General features: G+C 36.5%; 1 protein-coding gene across 11 annotated transcripts in view; it reads right to left on the bottom strand.

Annotated features, from left to right (window-relative positions):
- Positions 1-681: 681 nt before the first annotated feature.
- RAP1GDS1 (Rap1 GTPase-GDP dissociation stimulator 1) overlaps positions 682-14,126 on the bottom strand; it is a 157,066-nt gene continuing 143,621 nt past the window's right edge. For all 11 annotated transcript variants that reach the window (XM_059065888.2, XM_067035531.1, XM_067035533.1 and 8 more), the window contains 2 exons: positions 11,945-12,073; positions 682-2,482 (listed from right to left, as the gene is read on the bottom strand). In XM_059065888.2, the coding sequence (XP_058921871.1) occupies positions 2,355-2,482; positions 11,945-12,073 (257 nt within the window). In that variant the 3' untranslated portion in view covers positions 682-2,354. The remainder of the gene's footprint in view (positions 2,483-11,944; positions 12,074-14,126) is intronic.

The following is a 14,126-nucleotide window of genomic DNA, read 5'->3' as shown; positions in this document are numbered from 1 at the left end:
TCCAGTGCATTTCACGCAGACATCTTCTTCCCTCTAAGTTCTGGCCTTTTTGCTTTTCATCTATGCTCTAGTCCTGGCACAAAGTGGTAAGGAAAGCTTTGTTGAGCAGCTCCTCCCATCCTTCCCTTAGAAGGCACTCTTAGTGAGTAGCAAACTAACGTAAGGGTGGTCTCTAAAACTAGGACCAAGTAGTAGGAGAGGGATGGTATTGTCTGTGGACTCCCACCCACTGCCATGGCACAGCCTCTGGTCTGGTCACGCCACAGAACAACTGGTGATTTTTTTTTTTTTTTTTTTTACAACTGGTGATTTGAATTGCATTTTGTTTTGCTGAAGATGAGAGTTCTTAGCATATCAGCAAATTGATTGCTGGCAGCTGGCCCAGACAGTACTTTTTCTCAAGTCCGTGCTTTTTGGATGCTTCTGTTCCGAGGTTTTCTATATAATGCTTTTCAATACAGACAGATCCTACTATCAAAAAAGAAAAATTCTTTGAAGTCAGACAAATACCTACATCTCAATTTCTCTATCAGTCTATCTAGAAATAGTTCAGGCAGTCTGGAAGTTTCATGGAAGTAGGGATTCATTCAACAAATACTTACTGAGCACCAACAATGAGGAGACACTGTTCTAGGAGCTGGAAATAGAAGTAAAATATACAAATAAACCAAATGATGTCACGACAGTTTATATACTGTTTATTTAGTTATTAATATGGACAGCCTTTTATGCAACATTACAGATGTCTTTCAAAATCTAAAATAAAATATAGTCCACTATCCAGCCCAGGAGAAGACAATGAACAAGATCATTCTTACAGTAAATGTAGCATAAGCACTCACAATAATCGTCCTTTTCTTGGACATCAAAGGGAACAGTCACTCAAAAAGTTCTTTACCTTCACTGGGGTTTTAACTTTCTTGAATTACAGCTATTTCAGAGCCAAAAGTCCAACTTCGATCACCCCACAGAGATGCGCAGCATCAATTTTGGAGAGCAAGGAGCCCACCTTACCTTTCAGCCAGTATTTGTCACACACGGGCATTCGGAAAAGGCAGGTATGTCACAGCGATGTTCATGTGTTTCAAAGCTCTAAGACCCATTTGGTGTGGTGGTAGCAGTGAAGAGTGTACTACATTCTGCCAAGGGGGCTTCTGACCTCTTGAGTCTTGGCACTTGGCACTGTCACTTTCCGATAGGCTGTAAGATCCAGTGCAGTGCTCTGTGGAAAGTGGAGGTGGGAAACTCTAACAGCTACTGGGATGAGGCCATGTGCAGAATGAACTGGACTGGCTACTATGGCTTTTAGGACCTGCTTCCTTTATTTAGTCTAGACAAACATTTCTTAATCTTTTTTTCATATGCCCTGCTAGTTCTCATATAAAATTTAAAAGGGCTAAAAGACCAAGGAAACTTCTTGCTTTCAAGCTGAATGGTGAAAAACAGAAAAAAAAAAAAAATCCATTTTCTAAAGAGCCGTACTCAACTTTCTCAGTTGAAAACAAATGCCAAGTGACTTTTAAAGACATGTGTTGAACAATGTTATTCAACTGATGGAAGAAATTCTGAGGTGAAACTGTACATATATCAGAATCTAAAATACAGGCAAAACCCAAGATGTACTAGTGTAATATTCTTCAACCCCTCAGTTTCATGCTGAAAACTACTAAAGTTTTCAACATCGGCTACTGATGACGGCCAATTAAATACGACATAAAAAAACCTTAGGAAGTCTTGCCAAGTTTGTGGCAGTTTCAAGAGTCTACAAAGGAAGAAGAAGAAACCAGAGGGTAAAGAGCGAGAGCATTGGACTTTATTTAACTCTAGGTACCATGGGTTTGACATTAGTAGGTAAGACTAATGAATAAGCAGCCATACAGGTTTTTTGGTCACTGTGCTTTCCAAGCACCAATAAATGGAGCTATTTTTACTATTCAGTGCCATCGTTCATAAGCTAGCCAGATCCTGCTGCATTCTCATTTGTTTCTAATTTACCAGTACATTATTATGTAGTCTACCAAGGATGAGGAGCAAGTCACTGTGTAGTACCAAGTTTACGTCATCATCATAGGACTACAACATGCACATTCTACTTAATGTAGCTCAAGCAACAGGAATACAAGGAAACAGTTATGGGGTGGAGACTTGTTTTTGACAAATTCATGTTCAAACCAACTAACTAACTAACTAACTATGGGTTTAGAAATCTTATTGGGCAGGTACCTACAGCAGTTCTTCAATTGGCATTGGAACATTACACGCATGCACAAGTGATATGGAAGAGAATGAAGCAGAAGAGGCAGCTGGATGGAGGACAAAGGGGAAATGAGAGGTGTATCAGGGAGGGGTAGTTCTCAGCTTTCCACAGCAAGTCTCTGCTCTGTGAGAGAGGCCTGTTGAGCAACACTTTTGTTCTCATGACTGCGAAGTTTGGATACAACATCTAGAAAGGCCAAATCCTGTACTTCCTTGTGTAGAGATTCTGGAAGACAAAAACAAGGCAACAGATATGCTTCTATTAGGTCGTTCTAATCTTTCTTACTATACACTCAACCTAAAACATAAACCCAAAATGCTTATTTAAATGATACCGAGTTAGTTATAAAACTAGGAACAATTCTGGAAAAAGACACAGCAGTAGCCTAGAAATGTCTTTTTTAGAGATGTTAGGATAATATAAAAATAAATCAGATGTCAAGTTCTACAGTCAAAGGTTGATTAAAGTAATGAGTTATAATTAAAACACAGCTCATTGTATGATCTCAAAGTTCAGTTATACACTCCTTACTTAACCCTATCATTGGTTCAAATATGAAGTCCAATACTTACAGAAAAATCTTAGATCTATTTCAAATTAATTTTGTGGCAAAAAGGTCATTACCTCACATCCTGTCAACAAATTTCTGTGATAGGAAATCTAAAAAGGAGCCTACTATCTTCCTCTTTCTGGTTTCCTTGCTCTATTTAACTTCAGTTACAGTAAAATACAGGATTCCTCTTAAGTCCAGTAAGTTTAATGTAATTAGCATCCCTCAAACTGATGTGTTTATTTTGATAAAACTGAGGTATAAAACCAGAACCAGCTGGAGTAGCAATACTCATATCAGACAAAATAGAGTTTAAAATACTGTTTCAAGAGACAAAGAAGGACACTATGTAATTAATGATTAATTGATCAAGGGATCAATCCAAGGAGATATAACAATTGTAAATATATATGCACCCAACACAGGAGCACCTTAAAGGCAAATACTAACAGCCATAAAAGGAGAAACTGACAGTAACACAGTAACAGTGGGGGACCCTTAACACCCCACTTTCATCAATGGACAGAGCATCCAGACAGAAAAATCAATAAGGAAACACAGGCCTTAAATGACACATCAGACCAGATGGACTTAATTGATATTTATAGAGCATTCCATCCAAAAGCAGCAGAATACACAGTCTTCTCAAGTGCACATGGAACATTCTCCAGGACTGATCACATGTTGGGCCACAAAGCGAGCCTCGGTAAATTTAAGAAAATTGAAATCTTATCAAGCAAATTTTCTAACCAAAATGCTATGAGATTTGAAATTAACTACAAGAAAAAAACTGTAAAAAAAACACGACATCTGGAGGCTAAACAATATGCCACTAAACAACCAATGAATCACTGAAGAAATCAAAGAGGAAATCATAAAATACCTAGAGGTAAATGACAACAAAAACACAACAGTCCAAAACATGGGACACAGCAAAAGCAGTCCTAAGAAGGAAGTTTACAGCAATACAATCTTACCTCAGGAAATAAGAAAAATCTCAAACAAACAACCGAACCTTACGCTTAAAGCAACTAGAGAAAGAAGAAGTAACAAAACCCAAAGTTAGTAGAAGGAAAGAAATCATAAAGAGCAGAGCAGAAATAAATGTAATAGAGACAAAGAAAATGATAAAAAAAAAAAGATCAAGGAAACTAAAAGCTGGTTCTTTGAAAAGATAAACAAAATTGATAAACCTTTAGCCAGATTCATCGAGAAAAAACAGGGGAGTGGGCTGAAATCAATAAAATTAGAAACGAAAAAGGAGAAGTTACAATGGACACCACAGAAAATCAAAGGATCATAAGAGACTACTACAAGCAACTATATGCCAATAAAATGGACAACCCCAAAGAAATGGACAAATTCTTAGAAAGGTGCAATCTCCCAAGACTGAACCAGGAAGAAACAGAAAATATGAACAGACCAATTACTGAAATGGAGGCTATGATTAAAAAACTCCCAACAAACAAAAGTCCCGGACCAGATGGCTTCACAGGCAAATTCTACCAAATGTTTAGAGAAGATTTAACACTTATCTTTCTGAAACTATTCCAATAAAGTCACAGAGGAAGGAACAATCCCAAACTCATTCTATGAGGCCACCATCACCCTGCTACCAAAACCAAACAAAGATACCACAAAAAAAGAAAGTTATAGGCCAATATCATTGATGAATGGAGATGCAAAAATCGTCAACAAAACACTAGCAAACCAAATCCAACAATACATTAAAAGGATCACACACCATGATCAAGTGGGATTTATCCCAGGGATGCAAGTTTTCTTCAATATATGCAGATCAATCACTGTGATACACCACATCAAAAAATAGAATAAAAACCATATGATCATCTCAATAGATGCAGAAAAAATTTTGACAAAATTCAACACCCTTTTATGATAAAAACTCTCTACAAAGTGGGCATAATAAAGGCCATATATGACAAACCTACAGCTAACATCATACTTAATGGTGAAAAGCTGAAAGCATTTCCTCTAAGATCAGGAACAAGACAAGTAGCTCATCAGTGAATTTGGTAAAGCTGTAGGATACAAAATTAATACACAGAAATCTGTTGCATTTCTATACATTAACAACAAAAGATCAGAAAGAGAAATGAAAGAAACAGTCCCATTTACCATCTCATCAAAAAGAATAAAATACATAGGAATAAACTTACCTAAGAAGGCAAAAGACCTGTACTCTGAAAACTATAAGACACTGATGAAATAAATCGAAGATGACACAGATGGACAGATATACTGTACAGTGTTCTTGGATTGGAAGAATCAATATTGTCAAAATGATGATACTACTCAAGGCAGTCTACAAATTCAATGCAATTCCTATCAAATTACCAATGGCATTTTTCACAGAACTAGAACAAAAAAATCTAAAAATCTGTTTGGAGACATAAAAAACCCCAAATAGCCAAAGCAATCTTGAGAAGCAACAATGGAGCTGGAGGAATCAGGCTCCCTGACTTCAGACTAAACCATAAAGCTACAGTCATCAAAACAGTATGGTACCGGCACAAAAACAGAAATATAGATCAATGGAACAGGATAGAAAGCCCAGAAATAAACCCACGCATGTATGGTCAATTAATCTATGACAAAGAAGGCAACACTATACAATGGAGAAAAGACAGTCTCTTCAATAAATGGTGCTGAGAAAACTGGACAGCTACATGTAAAAAAATGAAATTAGAACATCCTTTAACACCATACACAAAAATAAACTCAAAATGGATTAAAGACCTAAATGTAAGACTGGATACTATAAAACTCTTAGAGGAAAACATAGGCAGAGAACACCCTTTGACATAAATCACAGCAATATCTTTTTCAACCCATATCCTAGAGTAATGGAAATCAAAACAAAAATAAACAAATTGGACCTAATTAAACTCAAAAGCTTTTGCACAGCAAAGGAAACCATAAACAAAGCGAAAAGACAACCCACAGAATGGGAGAAAATATTTTCAAACGATGCGACTGACAAAGGATTAGTCTCCAAAATGTACGAATAGCTCATGTGGCTCAATATAAAAAAAAAGTAACCCAATCAAAAAATGGGCAGAAGACCGAAATAGACACTTCTCCAAAGATGATATACAGATGACCAAGTGGCACATGAAAAGATGCTCAACATCGCTAATTATTAGAGAAATGCAAATCAAAACTGCAATGAGATTCCACCTCACAACAGTCAGAATGGCCATCATCAAAAAGTCTACAAATAATAAATGCTGGAGAGGGTGTAGAGAGACGGGAACCCTCCTATACTGTTGGTGGGAATGTAAATTTGTATAGCCAGTATGGAGAACAGCATGGAGGTTCCTTAAGAAACTAAACATAGAGCTACCATATGATCCAGTAATCCCAGTCCGGGGCATATATCTGGAGAAACACATGGTCCGAAAGGATACACACACCCTGATTTTCACCACAGCGCTGTTTACAATAGCCAAGATGTAGCACAACCTAAATGTCCACTGACAGATGAATGGATAAAGAAGATGTGGTACATATATATATGGTGGAATATTACTCAGCCATTAAGAAGAATGAAATAATGCCATTTGCAGCAATATGGATGGACTGGAGATTATCATACTAAGTGAAATAAGACAGAGAAAGACAAATGTCATATGATATCGCTTATATGCAGAATCTAAAGAAAAAAAGATACAAATGAACTTATTTACAAAACAGAAACAGACTCACAGACTTAGAGAATGAACTTATGGTTACCGGGTGGGAGGGGGGGTGGGACAGATTGGGAGTTTGGGATTGACATATACACACAACTATATATAAAATAGATAACCAACAAGGACCTAGTGTACAGCACAGGGAACTCTGCTCAATACCCTGTAATCACCTAAATGGGAAAAAAATTTGAAAAAGAATAGATACATGTACATGTATAACTGACTCATACTGCTGTACACCTGAAACTAACACAACATTGTTAATCAACTATACTCCAATATAAAATAAAAATTTTAAAAAATAAGACATTCACTAATAGAATGGTAAAACTAATAATAAAAATAATCAGCTTCATTACAATGTAATAAAATAAAAATAAACATAGTGGAAAGGCTAAAAAATACAAAGAATGAAACCAGAACCAACGTTTTTAGCAGAAATAGAAAAATCCATTTTAAAATTCAGACGGAATCTCAAGGGACTCCAGATATCTAAAACAATCTTGAAAAAGAATGAAGTTGGAGTTCTTACACATCCTAATTTCAAAACTTACTACAAAGCTACAATAATCAAAAACAGTGTGGTGCTGATATAAAGACAGAGAGATTAACAGAATAGAATAGAAAGCCCAGAAATAAGCCCTCACATATAGGGTCAAATAATTTTTGACATGGGTGTCAAGACCATTCAATGACAAAAGGACAGTCTTTTCAACAAATGGTGCTGGTAATATCCACAGGAGAAAAATGAGGTTGGGCCCTTACCTTACATCACATACAAAAGTTAACTCAAAATAGATCAAAGACTTGAACATAAGAGCTAAAACTGTAAGATTCTGAAAGAAAACATAGGGAGAAGACTTCATGACATTGAGTTTAGTAATGATCTTTTGGATATGCATGAAAAGCACAGGCAACAAAAGGAGAAATAGATAAACTGGACTTTACCAAAATTAAAAACTTCTGTGTATCAAAGGACACAACAGTGAAAAGGCAACTCTTGGAATAGGAGAAAATACGTGCAAACCATATATATCCAATAAGCATTTAATACACAGAACATATGGAGAACTTTTCCAAGTCAACAATAAAAAACAACCCAAATAAAAAATGGGCAAAGGACTTGAATAAACATATCACCAAAGAGGATAAGATATACAAATGGCCAATAAGCAAATGAAAAGATCCCCAACATCACTAATCACCAGGGGAATGCAAATCAAAACTACAATAAGATGCCACCTGACAACCATTAGGATGGCTATTATCAAAACAAATAACAAATATTAGCGAGGATGTAGAAACTGGAACCCATGTGCACCTCTGGTGGAAATGTAAAATGGTGAAGACACTGTGGAAAACAGTACAGTGGTTCCTCAAAAAATTAAACACAGAATTACTGTATTATCTAGCAACTCCACTTCTGTGTATATAAGCAAAATAACTGAAAGTAGGAACTCAAACAGATATTTGTGCATTCATGGTCACAGTGGCATTATTCACAATAGCCAAAAGGTGAAAATAACCCAAATGTCCACTGATGGATGAATGGATAAACAAATGTAATATATACAAACAATGGAACATTATTCAGCCTTAAGAAGGAATGGAATTCTGACACATGCTACAACGTAGATGAGCCTTGAAGACATTATGCTAAGGGAAATAAGCCAGACACAAAAGGAAAAATATTGTATGATTCCACTTACGTGGGGTACCAAGAGTAGTCAAATTCATAAAGAGAGAAAATAAAATAGTGGTTGCCAAAAGCTGGGGAGATGGGTGATTAGGGAGTTACTGTTTAAAGAGTATGGAGTTTCAGTTTGGAAAGAAGAAAAACGTCTGGAGATGAATGGTGGGGATGGTTGCACAGTGATGTGAATGTACTTAATCCACTGAACTGTACACTTAAAAATGGTTCAAATGGCAAATTATATGTATATTTTACATTAAGAAAATGCCTGAACAATTATGAACATGCTTGAAACAAATGAGATCACAGCAAGGAAACAGAAGATATAAAGAAAAGAAATTTTAGAACTCAAAACTATAGTACCTGCAACAAAAAGCTTGATAGGCTCAACAACAGAATGGAGAAGACAGAAGAAATAATCAGTGAACTTAAAGCAATACAAATTACCCCACCTGAACAATGGAGAGATAATAAACTGGAAAAAAAATGAACAAAACCTCAGGGACTTGTGGGATATAACTAAAGAGCTCACATTTATGTCATTAGAGGCCTTGAAGGAGAAGAGAAATGAAGTGGGACTGAAAAAGTACCTGAAGGAACATGGTTAAAAACTTCCCAAATTTAGCAAAAGACATAAGCCTACAGATTCAAGAAGCCGAGCAAGCCCTAAACAGGATAATCCTAAAGAAATCGATGCCAAGACACATCATATTCAAACTTTTGAAAACTAAGAGAAAAAAGTCTTGAGACAGAAATGACACCTTACCTACAAGGGAAAAAACAAGCAGTGAGACAGTGGATTTCTCATAAGAAACTATGGAGGCCAGAAGAAAGTGGCACAACATTTTTCATGTTTTTAAAGAAAAGAACTGTCAACCCAGAATTCTATACACAGAGAAAATATTTTTCAGAAATGAAGAAGAAATCAAGATATTCTCAATGAAAATGAATAAATAAGGAATAATAAAGGAAATGAGAATTTGTCACAAACAGACCTAACCTAAAAGAATGGCTAAAGGAAGCTCTCTAAACAGAAAGGGGAAAAAAAGGAATTTTGGAACATCAGAAAGAACAGATATAGCAAATACATATAGGTAAATACAACAGGCTTTCCTTTTCTCAAGTTTCTGGATTATGTTTGATGGTTGAAAACAAAAATTATAACACTAATGTGGTTCTAAATGTATACATAGGAAATATCACTAATTTGAAAAGACATATGCACCCCATGTTCATTGCAGCATTACTTAGAAAAAAGCCAAGATACGGCAGCAACTTACATGTCTATGGATACGTGAATGAGTAAAGAAATTATGGTGTGTGTATATAATGGAATACTATTCAGCCATAAAAAGAATGAAATCTTGCCATTTGTGACAATACGGCTGGACCTTGAGGGCATTATTCTAAGTGAAATAAGACAGAGAAAGACAAATACCATATGATCTCTCTTATATGTGGAATCTAAAAACCAAGTTCATAGATACAGAGAGTAGATTGGTGGTTGCAGGGGGCAGAGATTGGGGTTGGGAGAAATGGGTGAACTTTTTAAAATTAATTTAAATAAATGGAATAAATATTAAAAACTGCAACAATAATAAAAAACCCAAAGAAATAGTAAATGATTTTTGCTTACTGATTAAACAACACACAAACTTTTTGTTTCCCACTGCTCTCCAACTTGGGTATCATATTACAGTAAAAAAAAAAAAAAAAAAAATCTTACCAGTTACCCAAATAATATTTCTATTTTTCTCTAACAGTGCATCACTAAAAATACTGGCCCTGGAAAAATTCAGAAAATAACCAAAGGAAATACTTCCTTAACTAAAGACTTAATACAAGAGTGTCTTGACCATTTATTTATTGGTCAAATTGAGAATGGATGCACTCTCTTTTTTTTTTTGCGGTACACGGGCCTCTCACTGCTGTGGCCTCTCCCGTTGCGGGGCACAGGCTCCGGGCACAGGCTCAGCGGCCATGGCTCACGGGCCCAGCCGCTCCGCGGCACGTGGGATCCTCCCGGACCGGGGCACGAACCCGCGTCCCCTGCGTTGGCAGGCAGACTCTCAACCACCGCGCCACCAGGGAAGCCCTGGATGCACTCTTTGTAGAGGAGAATTTTAACATTTGAGGGGGTGCCCGAGCAGGATTTGTGGAAAGTCTCAACAATTACCTCAAAGAATGCCAGCAAAGCAGAGGTTACTGGGGCATTTCGTCAGTACAGCAGCAGAGAACAGAAAACACTACTGTGGGTAATGCAGACAGAGCCATACCAGCAACATCCACAGAGATGGAGCCTCAAGCCAAGGGATTCCATGCTTCCAGTTCCTTTAGCAAAGCTGATGCAACTGCAGAGACAGATGCATCAAACCACTTTGACCTGATGCCATTACACAGTCCATCCACTTAATTCTCCTTGTTCTGATCAAAGCTTATCAACCCTTGATGCCTGTCTGCCCTGAAGGAGTCAATGAGCCAGACGTGTGCACTTGGGGTGTTCTGAGATCAGTGGCAGGCATACTTCTCATTATGTATAAGTAAACTACCATTCTGGTTTTGTACTTGGATAAGGTGAGCCTGCCCCGGGAGACATATCCACCCTTGGTGTGTGCACAGAAAAGTCCACCTAGAAACCCAGCTCTGCCCATCAAGGCTCACTACCAGAGGTGCCTTCCTGACACCCACCCCCTCTACTTGCCCACCATTTGGCTGTTACCATCGCCTTGAAAGTACCGGTCACTAACCAGACAGGACAATTTACGTTCACCACTCCTCAGCCAGCACCACTGCAATGTCCCTGCTTACTTCCTTCAATCTTGGCTTCCTCGTCTAACAAATGGTAGTAATACTAATGATAACCAACTTTGTGGATGAAATTATGTAATCTTTAAGCATTAAAGAAAAAGGTGGGGGGATGACAGAGTGGATTAAAAGACATGACCCAACAATATGCTGCCTACACTTCAAATACAAGATACCGCAGATTGAATCTGAAAGGGTAGAAAAAGATCATGTGAATGTTATTCAAAAGAAAGTAGGAGTAGCTATATTAATATCAGATAAAGTAGACCTCAGAGCAAAGAAAACTACCAGAGACAGAGAGGAACATTACATAACGATAGAAAGGTAAATCCACTAGGAAGGGTGTATGCACCTGCCAACTGAGCTCCAAAATATATGAAGCAAAACCTGATAGAACGGAAGGGAGATACAGACACATCAACAATAATAGCTGGAGACTTCAACACCCCTCTCTCAATAATTGACAGACCGAGTAGAAAATCAGCAAGAATACAGAAACACCATTACCAAACAAAAGGATCGAATTGACATTTAGAGAACTCACCACTCGATAACAGCAGCATACATGTTCTTTTCAAGTGGTCCATGAAATGTATAACAAGATATGCCAATGATTTCTTGAACAAACTCCTTAGCTAATATCATGGTATACAAAATCAGAATTTGTTCTTTATATAAAATATTTTAGGGTTAATGAAACTTAAAGGTATTAATTTTTTAACATTGACTTTTGCCTATATTTGCTATATAACACTTTTCATTATTAAGAATCTTTTGGGAGTATTTGCAGTGTAAAAGTAATCCTGTATCTTCCATAAACTAATTTCTAATGCTTTAAAAACCCAAAGCCACCATTTACTATTATTTTATATTTAATGTCAACCATATGTTGATGAATATCAAATGACAGAGGAAATACGTACCAGATCCCATGACAGCACAGATCAGGACCATGGAATTATATTTGATTTCAGGAGCACTTCTCTCATCTGCTAGCAGTGTGTGTAAAATCTGTACAAGTTTAGCACTTTCTAGATCTTTCTCAGCAGTGCCTGGAACATGAAATGAAGTATCAGTTATATTCACTGGGTATGAACCTGGTACAATCTGGCTAAATACTACTTCCCTTTCTAGAAACTGATAATGTGAAACCTTTCAAAAGGGACTCATAAATAATAATGACATAGATATACAATATTAAATTTAGACCTTGTTAAAAGGGTATTTAGATCTAAACTTCAGTAGCTATTTCAGGAGTTTAGGCTTAAAATTCAATATTAAAACATTCCTTTCAATATGAGGCAATTAAAAACCTTTATTTTGAAAGCTGTTAAACATATACAAAAGCAGAAAAGATAGTATGATACACTACGTACTATCACCATCTTCAAAAATGATCATGGCCAACTGTGTATCCTCTATCTCTAGTCTTATCCACTTATTCTAACCCATCCCAAATTATTTTGGAGCAAATCCTATAATCACATGATTTCCTCCACAGGTATTGCAGCATGTATCTTTAAGAGAATTGGACTCTGCAATTCCTATCAAAATCCCAAGAGGATTCTCCATAGGAAATAGATAAGTTTATACTAAAATTTATATGGAAAGCCACAGGCCCTAGAAGAGGTAAACAATCTTGATAAAGAAGAATAAAGTGGGAGGAATTCCTCTACCTGATATGAAGGTCACTGTATAGCTACAGTTATCAAGACAGTGTGGTGTTGGTGGAGAGACAGACACATAGGTCAGAGGAACTGAAAGAAGACCCTAGAAGTAGACCCATACACATAAGCACAACTGATTTTTGACAAAGGTACAAAATCAATTCAGTTGAGGAAAGACAGCCTTTTCAATAAATGGTGCGGGAGCAATTACATCCATAGGCAAAAAAAAAAAAAAAGAAACCCTGACCTAAACCTCACATCTTATACAGATATGAATACAAAAAGGATCACAGAGTTAAATGTAAAACTACTACAGGACTTTCAGAATATAAATAATCCTCAAAACTCAATAGTTAAAAACAATTTAGAAAATGGGCAAAGATCTAAACAGGCATTTCACCAAGGAATAAATACAGATGGCAAATAAGCACATAAAGATGTTCATCATCAGTAGTTATTAGAAAAATGGAAATTAAAACGACATGAGATATCACTATCAGATTGACTAAAATAAAAGAAAAAAACAGGGACAATACTAAACATTGGTGAGGGTACAGAGCAGATTAGATCACTTATGCAGTGCTGGCGGGAATGTAAAATGGTTCAGCCACTCTGAAAAGCAGTCTGTCAGTTTCTCTAAATATCAATCATGAAGTTACCGTACAACCCAGGAGTCATCTAGTAACTCCTAGGCATTTATCTAGAAAAATGAAAATTTAAGTTTACATAAAATCCTATACATGAATGTTCACTGTAGCCTTATTTTTAAAAATCCCCAAGTGGAATCAGCCCAGATGTCCTTCCATACGTGAATGGTTAAACAAATTGTGGTACCTGCATGTCACAAAATACTATTCAGGAATGAGAAGGAATGAACTATTAACACACAAATCAATGACTCTTTAGGAATTTATGCTGAGCAAAAGAAGCCAATTCCATAAGGTCACATACTATATGATTCCATTTATATATTTTTGAAATGAAAAGCAGATCAGTGATTTCCAGGGATTAGGAGCAGTGTAGGAGGTAGGTGAATGTGGTTATAAATGGAGAATCCTTGTGGTATTAGAACTGCTCAGATACACCTACACAGGCGATAAACTGAATATAACATACACACAAGTAAGTACAAGTAAAACTGGGGAAGTATGAATAAGATAGGTACATTGTATCAGTGGTTGGGATGTTACACTAGTTTTGCAAAATGTTACCACTGGGCAAAACTGGGCAAAGTGTACAAGGGATCTTTCTGTATTATTTCCTACGACTGCTTGTGAATCTACAATTATCAAAAAAAAAAAAAAGAAAAGGGATAAGGACTCTTAAAATGTTGCTTTAATACTATTATCATGCAAAAATTTTATAATAATTCCTTAATAATATCTAAAAGCCTGTAAGGACTCATTTGGAAAAATATGGTTTTCAAAGTATATTTTAT

This window comes from Kogia breviceps, chromosome 6 (genome assembly GCF_026419965.1).
Source record: "Kogia breviceps isolate mKogBre1 chromosome 6, mKogBre1 haplotype 1, whole genome shotgun sequence".
NCBI classification, from domain to species: domain Eukaryota; kingdom Metazoa; phylum Chordata; class Mammalia; order Artiodactyla; family Physeteridae; genus Kogia; species Kogia breviceps.
This window is presented reverse-complemented; position numbering and strand designations above follow the sequence as displayed.